This window comes from Aulonocara sp. 'chitande type north' Nkhata Bay, linkage group LG5, assembly GCF_057382095.1.
Source record: "Aulonocara sp. 'chitande type north' Nkhata Bay isolate Kocher_YH1m ecotype deep benthic linkage group LG5, A_spYH_male_GT1.1, whole genome shotgun sequence".
Lineage (NCBI taxonomy): Eukaryota > Metazoa > Chordata > Actinopteri > Cichliformes > Cichlidae > Aulonocara > Aulonocara sp. 'chitande type north' Nkhata Bay.
In genome coordinates, this window is record NC_141348.1 from 33,726,969 (window position 1) to 33,740,811 (window position 13,843).

Genomic DNA, 13,843 nt, shown 5'->3' on the forward strand with positions numbered 1-13,843 from the left:
ACAGTGATTTACTGCTGACGGGTACCAGGAGATTAGAAATACTGAGGTCATGAATCAAAGTCAACCAACAACCTGCATTTGAAAATTCTCAGAAGTCGTGCAGACGTTTTTGAGGGGTTTTTTGTTTAGCTTCCGTAAAATTCCAAACCACTCTGTTATATCCAGACATAAAGGTATAAATCCTGTTTGAAAGCCTCCGTCACACAGCCAGGGACACTATCTGATATAGAAATTCTGAATATTTTAGAATTTCTTTTTGGCATAAGAGGATGAACTTCAGATCAATCAAAAAAATAAACGTTTTTAGGCCGATTATGCGACCTCCTCTGCCCCGAAGGCTGCAGTCCCCCCCTCGCTAAATGATCCGTATCGCCTCAGAGCTGTGGAGGCTCGATCTGAGCATAAGCGGTCTGGAGCCAAGAGGAAAATCATATATAATCCCACGGGGCCCAAATATGTTTGGATTCCCTTGATGATGCAGATGAGTTCTGGTGTGCATTTCCACTGAGCTGTAGAGGAAATGCAGCAGCACCACCCCCACACTGCTTTTTTAATTTAAGCCAGAAAAAAGAAATAATCTGGTGCTTAATTACAACTTTTGTCTTATTTTAGTCGTAAGACTAAGAGCAAAGGGTTCAGACATTTTTCATAGTGCATGTTATTTAACAGAATTCAGGGTCATTATGCTCAGCTAAATACTGAACTTAGAGGATAAAAATAAAGCAGCGATCCTGTTGCAATAGTATCGATCGGATACCAATACCAGCATTGTTATCGATAGTTAGATTGATCCAGCCCAGCACTAGTGCAAACTCAGTTCAGCTTTGGTGTCATCAGTGTCAAGATGCCAGGTTGGTCCCAGGTTGGTGGTAAAGGGGTTACAAGTGAGCTGGGAACATAAGTAACGCTAAAAAATATATCTTTCCATTTCTCACTAGAACCAGAAGAAAAGTCGCTCCATCAGGCGATGGCATACTGATTTCGTAAAGGGATGTGACAATCCGTTAAAGCAGCAGTTTAATGGAACTGTTGTGCAAACTTACTGTAAAACATCCTGGACACACCCTGGTGTATTCACTTCCTGTACACTATAAATACAAGCAATGTTCTTACTGAGCATAAACTGGTGCATTTAACCCAATATATATTCTGCTTTTCAAATGTAACTTTCTGATACTAAGCTATTTGGATTTTTCACACATATTGAGGAGTACATGGCCAAAAATACAAACATTGATACTAAGAACAAAGACTCACGGGACTGTAAACATTTAGCTTCTAATCTGTAATCATGTTGTGGTTATTACTTCAGTTCTGCTGTGTTTAGATTTTAATTGTTGTGGATGTGTGATGAGGTTTCGAGTGTGCATGTGGTTACAATTTGGCCACCATGACCGACGCTTCAGTAGAGATCAATGAGTCGCTGCACTGATCGCTCAGGACTGGTACCAGAGTTCTATCTGGACGCAGCGTTTTCAGTGGGAGAAACATCCAAGTGACTTCTTCAGTCTCAGCCGACTGCAGGTTTTCCCAACCAATAAATTTTCCCAACCAATAAATTTGCATAATTACTGAAAGTAGCACCACTGGTGGGCTGAGAGGTCAGTTTCTTGATCATTAATGCAAATTGTTATGACCCTTGATTAACAACCATTGATCACTGACAATTGATCAACGGCCATGAATACCATTCACAGAGTTGGGGAATGCTTCTTTTAACATTTTAAATACTGACAAAAAAGCAATTTATGGAGACATTATTTTATTGTTTTTTAGCTTTTTTTTTTTTTTTTAAATAAAGGGCATTTAGGGCAGCACGGTGGCACGGTGGTTAGCACTGTTGCCGCACAGCAAGAAGGTCCTGAGTTCAATCCCACCATCAGGCCGGGGTCTTTCTGTGTGGAGTTTGCATGTTCTCCCCGTGTTTGCGTGGGTTCTCTCCGGGTACTCCGGCTTCCTCCCACCGTCCAAAGACATGCAGCTTGTGGGGATAGGTTAATTGAATAATCCAAATTGCCACTAGGTGTGAATATGAGTGTGAATGGTTGTCAGTCCCTATGTGTTAGCCCTGCGACAGACTGGCGACCTGTCCAGGGTGTACCCTGCCTCTCGCCCTATGACAGCTGGGATAGGCTCCAGCGCCCCCCGCGACCCTGAAAAGGATAAGCGAATGGATGGATGGATAAAGGGCATTTAACTTAAAATGAAAGAGAACTCCTAATCAACTCTAACTTGTCCTTCTCAAATAGATTTTTAATTTAACTAAAGCCAGCTTATCAAATTTTGCAGTCTGAGTTTTAAGGCTTGTCAGACAACCTGCTCATCGGCTACTAGAATATCACAAATACAAAAAAGGATATTTCTACTTTGCAACAACAAATTATTTATCTTCTGTCACCACAATATAAAGGTAAAGAACAAAAGCACAGTGGAGTCCTCACGGTGACTGAGGTGTGAAGGAAAACATGCAATTTTCAGTCTTTATGAGTTTTACTTCTGCTGAGCTAACAGAATGAGTAACTGACTTCTAGTGTAATCAGCACATCACTCGCAGTTCTTTTTATTTCTTTTGCTGCCGGTGAGCCGGACATTTGTCAGTCATTTTCCACAGAAGCGCAGAGTGAACAGACCTCCTTTGGTTTCGGTCAGATTGCTGCATCAGCTGAAAAGTTTGCAGACTGTGGTTAAATCCTGCTGATTTTTTCAAAGAACCAAACCGCCAAAATGGGAATTAATATTTCATGGGAAAGCTTTCAGTTTCATTTTAATTCAGTGGTATTTCCCGTTTACAATGCCCAATAATGTTAAACAACAGTGGTGACGGGTGGGAGAGCATCCTATGTGTCATTTGTATTGTAAGAAAAACAAATTACATAAAACACAAAGCAAAATATATTAAAAATAACACTCGATGATAATACTACATTTCAGAGTTCATGATGATAATAATATCAGGACCCTTGTGTCTTTTTACAAAATAAGCTTCAGGATGGGAAACATCCGTCTGTCCAAAAGCAACAATTATATTAATATCATATTATTAAAAAGCTTCATTATACAGTTCAGTAATACTGCTTCATCAGTTATAATGTGCAAGAAATAAAATGTTCAGAGAGAAGATTGTGCCGAGCAGCTGTGTGTTTGTGCTATTTCAAATGAAACCCCCCCGATCTTATCATCAGTCAGGCTGAACACACAAAGGAATAGGAACACACACACACAAAAGCTATTTTTGGTTTTTAAGCCAGTAAATAAAAGCAAGTAAATCAAATAACTTTGGAGTTATTTAAATGTTTTCTTTCCTGTTTTGATAAAGCTACGCTAGCCTTTTCCCTCTGCTTCCAGTATTTGTGCTAAGCTAGGCTAAACATGTCCAGCAAATGGAGGTGATCCACCTTCAGATCCGAGTCTGGATAAGACGGAGTCTTAGAAGATGAACCAGAACATAATATTGAATTAGGAGTATTGGAGCTCCCGTGGACCCTCTGCAGCGCCCAATGCTGTGCAAATCCAGTCTGTGTGTGCAACATCTACAACCCTCCGTCCCACCCCCCCAAAAAGAAAAAAATATATATAAAATTAAAAAAATTTAAAAAGAATATACAATGCATGGTTAGATACTTTACAAGAAGGAGAAGTTGTGCCAAAAAAAAAAAAAGAAAAAAAGTCTCAGGATTTTGGCTTCGTACAAGGTCACGGGCCTCTTCTCCTGTCTCCTGTCACTGTAATCCAGTGATGTGCAGACACTACTGAGGGGGAAGGAGCCAGATTCCCACCAATCTGTAAGAAGAATGATTGCTGGGCTCAGATTTTTCAAATTACGGTGGTCACCGTCTCAGATTAGGCGATTGCAGGGTCATAAAATCCTGCATTTTCTTGCCTGAGAGACATAACGGTCGACATTTTGCTCTATGACCAATCATGTTAATCTCTCACAACAACAGGAAGGCGGCGCCATATAGAAACTTCCTGGAAAAGAATGTAAACAGACAACAGCAACCAAAGTGTTATGCGTGACTCTGTCCCCCCGCTCTGCTTCACATAGCTCTCCATTAGCCTTGATAACCCTTTTCTATTTGGCACCCCATCACTACAGGTCGCTGAATTTCACTGATGCTTCACAGTCTCTGGTCACTACTTCTACTCTCTTTCTGTATAAACACCTGTTGAGAGCAAAGCAGATTCAGGCCGTGGGTCCTCCAAAATAATCCAAACAACTCTGATAACATCACTATCATGTTTAGTTATAAACAGCTTAGTGGCATTCTGCGCTTCTACTGGTCAACATCAAAGAAGTGGAAGGACCAAAGTCACAGCACTGGTTTTCGCCCATTATGACGTACCCTTTTTGTGTTCTGACCAGAGTCGACACCCTCCGTCATCTGACTGGGCCGCAATTGTACTGATAGTGAGAAGTCTAAGCTCAGGATAAAGTCTCACTAAGCTGTGTTTGATTGGTGGCCTGTTCCTCCATCTTCAAAGAACCGAAATGCTGAGGAAACCCCCCCCCCCAAAAGCACAGAAATGCTTTCGTCATCTAGTGCAGTGAGTCTCAATATTTTTACCCACGACTCCACCCCAGTTATTATTAATTTCTGTCAATTATTAACCAAAAAAGGGAGGAAATTTCATTTTGTGTTCATCCTCCGCATGGCCCAACACTGAGATTAAACCAATCAAACCCTGAGTCCATGTGTAAATGAACCCAATCACATGATGACTCCACCCACCAACCAGCAGCTGAGCAGTCACCTATTTGTCTGTCATCGCTGTCAACCAATCAGCCCGTGAGCTCAACAGGAAGCTCTCGGCTGCACAGCACCTCCCACTGTCGAGCGAGGAGCGAGATCAGCCTCTCTCTGCTGTCGGCTCCCGGGACAAAAATGCACCACTGCACCTCGCCCTCTGCACCCCTGCTGGCCACACCTCCTCTGGGATTAGCTTCATTGCAGCTGACAGCAAAGTGGTCCATGGTGAGGTGGCAGAGGAGGTCGGGGCCGGGCAGGTCGTCAAACACGAGAGTCAGAGCCTGGGGGTACGTCTGGTAGCCCAGCAGCACCCGGTCCAGGTCGCGGATCCTCCGGGCCTCACGCAGCTGGTACCGCTCCCTGCAGAGATTGCAACTGTCAGTAACATCCAGTTATACTTATTTCTATTAAGGAAAAAAAACAACTCATTAACTAGTGCTTTAAACATGCATTTCCAATGTATACAGGGAGTGCAGAATTATTAGGCAAGTTGTATTTTTGAGGAATAATGTTATTATTGAACAACAACCATGTTCTCAATGAACCCAAAAAACTCATTAATATCAAAGCTGAATGTTTTTGGAAGTAGTTTTTAGTTTGTTTTTAGTTTTAGCTATTTTAGGGGGATATCTGTGCGTGCAGGTGACTATTACTGTGCATAATTATTAGGCAACTTAACAAAAAACAAATATATACCCATTTCAATTATTTATTTTTACCAGTGAAACCAATATAACATCTCCACATTCACAAATATACATTTCTGACATTCAAAAACAAATCAGCGACCAATATAGCCACCTTTCTTTGCAAGGACACTCAAAAGCCTGCCATCCATGGATTCTGTCAGTGTTTTGATCTGTTCACCATCAACATTGCGTGCAGCAGCAACCACAGCCTCCCAGACACTGTTCAGAGAGGTGTACTGTTTTCCCTCCTTGTATATCTCACATTTGATGATGGACCACAGGTTCTCAATGGGGTTCAGATCAGGTGAACAAGGTGGCCATGTCATTAGTTTTTCTTCTTTTATACCCTTTCTTGCCAGCCACGCTGTGGAGTACTTGGACGCGTGTGATGGAGCATTGTCCTGCATGAAAATCATGTTTTTCTTGAAGGATGCAGACTTCTTCCTGTACCACTGCTTGAAGAAGGTGTCTTCCAGAAACTGGCAGTAGGACTGGGAGTTGAGCTTGACTCCATCCTCAACTCGAAAAGGCCCCACAAGCTCATCTTTGATGATACCAGCCCAAACCAGTACTCCACCTCCACCTTGCTGGCGTCTGAGTCGGACTGGAGCTCTCTGCCCTTTACCAATCCAGCCACGGGCCCATCCATCTGGTCCATCAAGACTCACTCTCATTTCATCAGTCCATAAAACCTTAGAAAAACCAGTCTTGAGATATTTCTTGGCCCAGTCTTGACGTTTCAGCTTGTGTGTCTTGTTCAGTGGTGGTCGTCTTTCAGCCTTTCTTACCTTGGCCATGTCTCTGAGTATTGCACACCTTGTGCTTTTGGGCACTCCAGTGATGTTGCAGCTCTGAAATATGGCCAAACTGGTGGCAAGTGGCATCTTGGCAGCTGCACGCTTGACTGTTCTCAGTTCATGGGCAGTTATTTGGCGCCTTGGTTTTTCCACACGCTTCTTGCGACCCTGTTGACTATTTTGAATGAAACGCTTGATTGTTCGATGATCACGCTTCAGAAGCTTTGCAATTTTGAGACTGCTGCATCCCTCTGCAAGATATCTCACTATTTTTGACTTTTCTGAGCCTGTCAAGTCCTTCTTTTGACCCATTTTGCCAAAGGAAAGGAAGTTGCCTAATAATTATGCACACCTGATATAAGGTGTTGATGTCATTAGACCACACCCCTTCTCATTACAGAGATGTACATCACCTAATATGCTTAATTGGTAGTAGGCTTTCGAGCCTATACAGCTTGGAGTAAGACAACATGCATGAAGAGGATGATGTGGACAAAATACTCATTTGCCTAATAATTCTGCACTCCCTGTACTGAGCCTGGGAATAGTCTATATTCACATCAAAGTAAACATGTGAGGTTACTGAAACTAAGAGGCTTCTATCCACGGTGTGGAGAACACAACAGGAATGTGATGCTGGTGGTGGACTTACAACTTAAAATGGAGCGTGCAGACTGTAAAACATATTTAAAAGAATATGTGAGAATAAAGAGAACCAAAACAACAAAGGGCCAGTAAAATGTGGGATCGGGATCAGCAGGAACTGTCGGACTGAAACCTAAACAATCAAAAAGAGCCAGTATGTTACAGTTTCCTGTTCCTCTTGACAGTTTCTGAATTGATGCTTCTCCTCTTTGGCTTCATTGAGCACAGACTTGAGCTGTGTGTTTTCCTTCAGTATTTCAGACTAAGCTGTCTGCACAGTACAATCTCAGCTGGTCTCTGTCTCCTCTTCTTCCTCTTTTTCTGTTGCAGACGAGGACAAACAACGATTTTTTTTCTTGCGGCAAACTTGTGACTCAGACCAAGTTTAGGGGCGACACAGAACACAGAATTGATTTTAATTTTCTAATACCTGTTGGACTTTCCTCCCCACTTTAAGGCCGTTGTCGTGCATAATTCTGCTCTATCATAACACCCCTGTATACAGGCTGTTTGAAAAGGTTTTATTTCTTTGTTCTCACCTGGATGGAGGTTCTTTAGCGAAGTCTGGCAGTGGATAGCTGACATAGTCTTCATCCAGCAGGAACACATCGGTGCTGGTTAGGATCAGAGTCCTGGGCTGGAGAACTGGAGACCGGGCAGAGCCTAAATCAGAAGAGGAGGTGCCTGAGAGTGCAGAGCCTTGGCTGGGTGGACTGCTGGGGATCTGGACCTGGTGGAAAATAATCATAATCAAAATAGAGAAAACCAAGAAGCTCAGAAATTGAAAACAGGAATTATAAAACCAGAAAAACAAGACTGGATTTGATTCTTTATCTAGAACATCAGTTTTCAGCAACAGTCAAACAGCTTTAAGAGTTTATCACAATGTTACTGGAGGCCAAATTACTGTCATCCAAAATGCTCACAGTGTCATTATTACCACAGTAGCCCATTCACACATTTAGCAGATACAGAGGAGTGTGAACATTAACTGGAAGTCACGTTTCTATCGACATGAACATCCAACGTTGCTTCTCTTTTATAGATCCTTTTATATTCACAAGCTCATTGTGGCTGCAATTATGTGCACACTGAGTTAGCCTGAGAAGATCCTGCTTCCGCTCCTGTGTGCAACGTTTCTCTAAGAAGAAGTTCTTACCTGGAAGACCAGCAGGTACAGCAGGACGTTAAAGGAGCATGGGGAGGAGGACGCCACGCTTGCTGGAGTCTTCCTCTCTGCTACAATGAAGGTCAAATCTCCCATCTCCTCCTCACTGGGATAAATGAACTTCACCTTGCTGCTGTGGACCAGCTCGTAGTTCTGCATCTTACCTGCAGGGGGAGACATATTTACATTTGTTACGATGATCATTGCTTACTGGTGGTCTGTACAGATTTTATATTTGGTCAAAAATAATACATTACAAAAAAAACCACTTAAATAGATGTTTTTCAACATTCTTGAGTTCTTCATTTTGTACAATAAAGAGTAATCTTTACTGAATACATTGAACTATGATGTTATCTATGAAGCAACCAAGAATAAGTCCCTTCACAGTGTCATGATATATAAAAGTCTAAGAAGTCAGAGAAAATCAAGATCCATACAGAGAGGAAGTGCTGTCTGTTAAGAAGATGTGGGTTTTATACTTTAATATTATATATTCACTCTTACTAGGACAACAGATGGCACCGTTGCCCGAGTTACCCGTGCTTGTGTTGGTGAACTGCGAGTAGAAGTCCTGATCGGATGGCTCTGGAGGAGGAAGCTGCTGCTGCAGACTGAGAGCTGACATCAGCTCCTGCAGGAAAACGCTCGTGCCATAGCTGTCCCTGCTCAGACAGCACACCACATGATCTGCTGAGTGACCTACAGGAGGGAGAATCGATGGAAAGCTAAGAAAATCATACAGACATTATTTATTTATTTAAAAGCAATTCACTCTTAAAGGGGGCTCATCACATCTTTCCTTACTTTCTGTCATACAAATATACATACATAGATGGATGTGCATATTAAATATGGCCCAAAATGTAAAAGTTCAGGCTTCAAACTGCTTTTTCCCCCCACTATTTCCTCATCACTCTTTGAAAAAAAAGAAAATACTCAAGAATTTCCAAGTTAAATCGCAGTTCATTCCTGGAAACTCATAACACTTTTTTTTTTTCTCACAATTATTTAATTTTAATCTACCGGTAATAAATCGCCTATTTATAGGTGGAAAACCCATCACTATCATTTTCAAAGTTTGGGCGCCACTGACCAGCTGGCCCTAATCACTCTGCAGCAGGTTGACTATAGGAATGTGTCCCTACACATACAAAAACAGAACAAGCACTACTGACGCTCTCCCAGATGGTGGAGCTGATGTGCAGCTGCTGGATGTGTGACTCAGGTTTGCTTGTAACAAAGTGGGTGTTAATGTATTTTAGGCAGTTCTTTTTGTTTTAATAAATGGTATTATTTATTATTTTCCTTTTAAAAAAAATTGCAGTTTCCTGTCTTTACGTGCACACACGCCTCTTGCCTTATCACCACAAATAAATTTCTATTTTATGAGAAAGTGCTGCGCGTTCAGTAAGAGGAGATAAATCTAATAGGACAGGCACACAGCTCACAGTACGAGTAAAAAAGCAAAGCTAATCTAGTTGAGTCCAAGAATAAAAATATAATGTTGGAATGTCATGAGAGAACAGGGGTAAAAGCACCCACCTACGACTCTGAAGTACTGATCAAACAGCCCAACGTTGACGGCAAGCAGATCAGAGAGTCTGATGGACATACAGCAGCACAGACATGTGTCTGGATCTCCAGAGTCTGATATGTCCAACACTGACAGAAACAGACAGAAAGAAAAAAGGAATCGAGATTTAACAAAAATGATCTCAGGGACACCACTCAGAGACATATTTTATAACTCAAACAATTGCAAAAAGCGCAATAATTCAGAAAAGAAATTTCAGGAATGACTCGACACAATGATGGATAAACGTCCCGTTGACCGGGGACCAGTCACATGAGTAAATTTTACCTGAGTGATGACCCAATGTAGTGGCCGAATCCTCCAACAGGAAGTAGATTGAATCAGTGGAGAGTAGCAGACAGCAGGTGAGTTCAGTCTCAGGAGATTTGTAGAGAATCACAGACAGCCACAGCACCTGTCTCACCTCCTCCGCCTCAGACTGATATAAGTGATATATATATTTTAAAAATGATTCATAGAATATAGAATAAAGATTTAAGACCTGTCCTAAAGTTTATTTATCTAACACAGTCACTGCAAACAGTAGTTATTAGAGTTATTAGAAAATTACTGTTCTGATTTGAGCTCTGTTTACAAGCAAAGTGATCACTCAGAGTGATTTCTTGTAATGCACATGCTTCAAAAAAGGGTTTCTTACCTGTGCTATATATCTGTGGAAGTAGGTGAGCAGCTGCTGCTCTCCCAGTCCAGCCATGAGCTTCAGACCCGGTGACAGACCAGGAATGAGGTGGGGAGAGGGTTGGTTCTCCTCCATGTGAAGACGGGAAGAGTCCCAGCTGTGAAAGAAAAGGAAAAAACAAAAAGAAAAACATTTCAGTCCATAAATATCTGGACAATGACACAGCTCTTTGTGGTTTTCCTCTGTCAACCACATCAAGGTGTGGTTGAAATGCAGACTTTCTGCTTTAATACAATTTTATTACTCTAGGCTTGATGCTAATATTTAAAGGCTATACCTGCTGGAGCCATGTGACTGCTTGGTATTGGTACAACAGCACTGGTCTCTGGATCTATAACGACCTGAGGACACAACAACAGAGCTGTAATACTTGGAAAAGAAACCAGAAGAGGTCAAACAAAATGAAAAAAAATAGAGTCTGGTCTTCACCTTGTGAGAACTCACCTTGCTGTGAACAGAGCCTGGAGGGCCGGGGCAGGGCCACCACCTTCAGCCCCTCCAGAGCAGACCTTCGTTGGCTCAGCAACCCCAGAAAGGAGCTCTTGTTCTGGACCAGAGGAAAGCACACCAGCAGCCTGTGATCACCCAGCAGCAGCTCCACAGTGTGACTCCTCCTAGTGGACACAATACGATGATGGAAAAAAAGAGATTCACACAGATTTAAAGAAAGAAAATCAAGGAAAAAAATGTTTTGTTTATTGCTGTTTATTTTTATTTATAGTATTTATACAAAAGATTCAACTTAAAGAGTTTCAAATTAGGTTATGGAATAAATAAATAGTAGAGATTCATGATTTTAAATCTGGAGGAATCACACTAAGTTGAATATGATTAATTTGTAAAGCAATCTACTGATTAGACACGGCATAACCACAATTAATCATAATATAAAAACCATCAATGTAGCCATCATTTCAAATACAAAGATATTTTTTGTAGATAAGGTCAGAGTTGGCTTAAAGAAACTCTTTATTAAATAAATCATTGCTGTGTTGTGGTTTTATGACACTAAAAACAACACATTCCAGTTATATACATTTATACATTTATGTAAACGCTCCAACAGGCATAATGGTTAATAACAACAGCTTTTTCTTGTCCCTGAACTTCACATCATCTTTTTTTCCTCAGGTGCTGAAATATATTCAGATTTCTTTGCTTTGTTCTAATAATTTTATATAAACTAATGAAATTATCGATTTAGAACATAAACATACATGTCAGAGTTCAAGTCTAGAGTTACACCATCCACTCGCACCATCTTTACCTCTGGGGATGTTGTGGGTCTGAGCAGGATGTATTGCTGACTTTGTCCCCCACCTGAGCATCTCTCTCTCTGGGGTGAAGCACCACAGAGCCGAGGGCTACACGGACTAGCCTACAAAAGGAGGAGGAGAGATGACGAAGGCCAGCACTGGGCTTCTCTATTTCTGACAGCTCTCTGAAGTCCATCTTCAGCACCCACAGTTGTCGGTGGGTGAGGAAGAGCAGAGAGGGAAGGCTGGGCTCCTCAGATAAGATGTCTGAAAGGAGGAGATTAGTGTTGAGGGCAGATGACGAAGAGGAGGGCATGAAGAGGACGGGATAGCCTCCCTGCGCCCCTTGACTTTCCTCCAGCTCCCAGGAGTTGATGAGTGAGCGAGGAAGGAGTTGACAAGTGTTGGAGAGCTCTGGGTCAACCTGGAAGAAAGAAGGCATGTTCCTGTTTCTAAATATGACTTATGGTAAGTTAATAAAATAAACTCACAGCTCTATTTTTATCTTTAAAAATGCAATCAAAGAATCTGAAATGGATAAAATGCAATACAAATACAAATATTCAAAACCACTGACTGCATCTGAATATTAAACTGAGGCGGCTTATGTGTCGCTCTCTGACCTGAAGCAGCACCGTGAGCTCAGATCTAATATGCTGAAGCTCCTCAACCTCAGAGAAGATGTAGAACCAACGGGCTGGTTTTTCTTGCAGTCCAAAAGCAAGACAGGAGTCTGGGAGCTCAGCTTGGGAAGAGAGTGACAGCTGAGGGTACGGGAGCAGGAGGTCCACCTGGAGGCTGAACAGCACTTCCTCCAAAGGCAGATCTTGGTCTACAGACAGAAAAACAAAACACACATCTTAATATTTTACTCAATATTACAGCACTACACATCATGCATTTGCAGTGTTCTCTCAAAGGTTTAACACATAAAGATATGCCATATAATAAAAAAATAAAAATCCTTATATTTAAGAAGCCAAACCATCCAGTGTTTACAATTTGCAAATTAAACCTTGTGAGATTTTTTTTAATATCTTTCTCATCAGATCGGGTTGGAAACCAACAGTGACATCAAAATCTAGTTAGTCTCAGTTAATTTATAACAGAAGTGTTGTAGAAGTTAACTAGATTTCTTCTAAATCGAATTTGTGCTTCAGATGGAGATAAAAATGACAAAACAGCTTCCAAGTTTGCTCCAGTCTGCATGTAGACTGTGTGCTTACCCATGTTCTGATTGGCCCTTGTGAAATCATGTGATGAGCACAGCAGGCCCAACAGTTGGTCCGCAAGCACCAGGCATGCCACCTTCTGCTTCACCTCCTCCTCCTCCACCTGAACACAGTAGCACCACAGAACCCGGCGGACTTGGACCTCTTCCTGTTTCTCCTCACTCTGCTCCTCCTGATGGCCACCAGGCTCCTTTGCAGTAGGAGCAGGGAGCGACATGAAGGAGGGGCCGACCAGCTCCTCCACAGAATCATCCAGACTCATCTCAAAGTAGCCATCAGTGGACCCTAGACTGGAGTGATAAACACAGAATGAGCTAAAAGTCATCTTCAGGTCTTGTTTATAAGTTGATTATCTAAAATGATCTGTCTGTTGTTATAAATATGCATCCAAAGGATCATTTCTCTAATAACTTTTAAAAACAGCTGGAATATAACACTGATCTGATGAATTATAGAGGATTTCACACACAGTAAAGAAATTTTAGAATCTCAGAAACCCCTTGACTCTGCAGATTCAGTGGGAATCTCTGGAATCCTCAAATTCAGTAACAGAATATATCTGGTTTAAATACCTGGGGCTGCCCACTTCAGTGCCCTCTACATGAGACTGAACTTCTCTGGATTCAGAGCTCTTCTCTTCCTCCCTCTCCTGCTCCTTCTCTTCCCCCTCCTTCTTCAACTTCTGCTGCCTTAGGGTGGAGCTGAGATGCTGCGTAAGCTGGGTGATGAAGTCCTTGTTGGAGGAGGAAAGGGAAAGCAGGTGAGAAGGAAGCAGAGGACACCAGGCAGCACTGCACGAGGAGCAACTGGCCTCAACGGGTCTGGATGAGGAAGAGGAGCAGACACAACTGGAGGGGGGAGAGAGGAGAAACAGATGTGTTTTTATTGCTTTTGTTTAATATAAGATAAAAATGTCAGCTCATAAATACTGTTACCACAGCTTGGTTTAGCTCATCCTGCTTATGTGTTAACTGTGAGATAAATACAAGCTCACTGAAAATACTCTTATCACCAAAAAGAGGATGATGGTTA

At 41.9% G+C, this 13,843-nt stretch overlaps 1 protein-coding gene across 2 annotated transcripts in view; it reads right to left on the reverse strand.

Moving 5' to 3' along the window:
- Window positions 1-1,727: 1,727 nt before the first annotated feature.
- Window positions 1,728-13,843, reverse strand: part of nisch (nischarin) — a 28,818-nt gene continuing 16,702 nt past the window's right edge. The window contains exons 16-28 of one of the 2 annotated variants that reach the window (XM_086293109.1): window positions 13,384-13,659; window positions 12,806-13,101; window positions 12,203-12,411; window positions 11,591-12,003; window positions 10,768-10,937; window positions 10,601-10,664; window positions 10,282-10,420; window positions 9,912-10,062; window positions 9,593-9,712; window positions 8,555-8,749; window positions 8,039-8,211; window positions 7,419-7,609; window positions 1,728-5,108 (exon numbers count right to left, since the gene is read on the reverse strand). In XM_086293109.1, the coding sequence (XP_086149235.1) occupies window positions 4,781-5,108; window positions 7,419-7,609; window positions 8,039-8,211; window positions 8,555-8,749; window positions 9,593-9,712; window positions 9,912-10,062; window positions 10,282-10,420; window positions 10,601-10,664; window positions 10,768-10,937; window positions 11,591-12,003; window positions 12,203-12,411; window positions 12,806-13,101; window positions 13,384-13,659 (2,725 nt within the window). In that variant the 3' untranslated portion in view covers window positions 1,728-4,780. The remainder of the gene's footprint in view (window positions 5,109-7,418; window positions 7,610-8,038; window positions 8,212-8,554; window positions 8,750-9,592; window positions 9,713-9,911; window positions 10,063-10,281; window positions 10,421-10,600; window positions 10,665-10,767; window positions 10,938-11,590; window positions 12,004-12,202; window positions 12,412-12,805; window positions 13,102-13,383; window positions 13,660-13,843) is intronic. The other variant, XM_086293110.1, reaches the window with a different exon arrangement.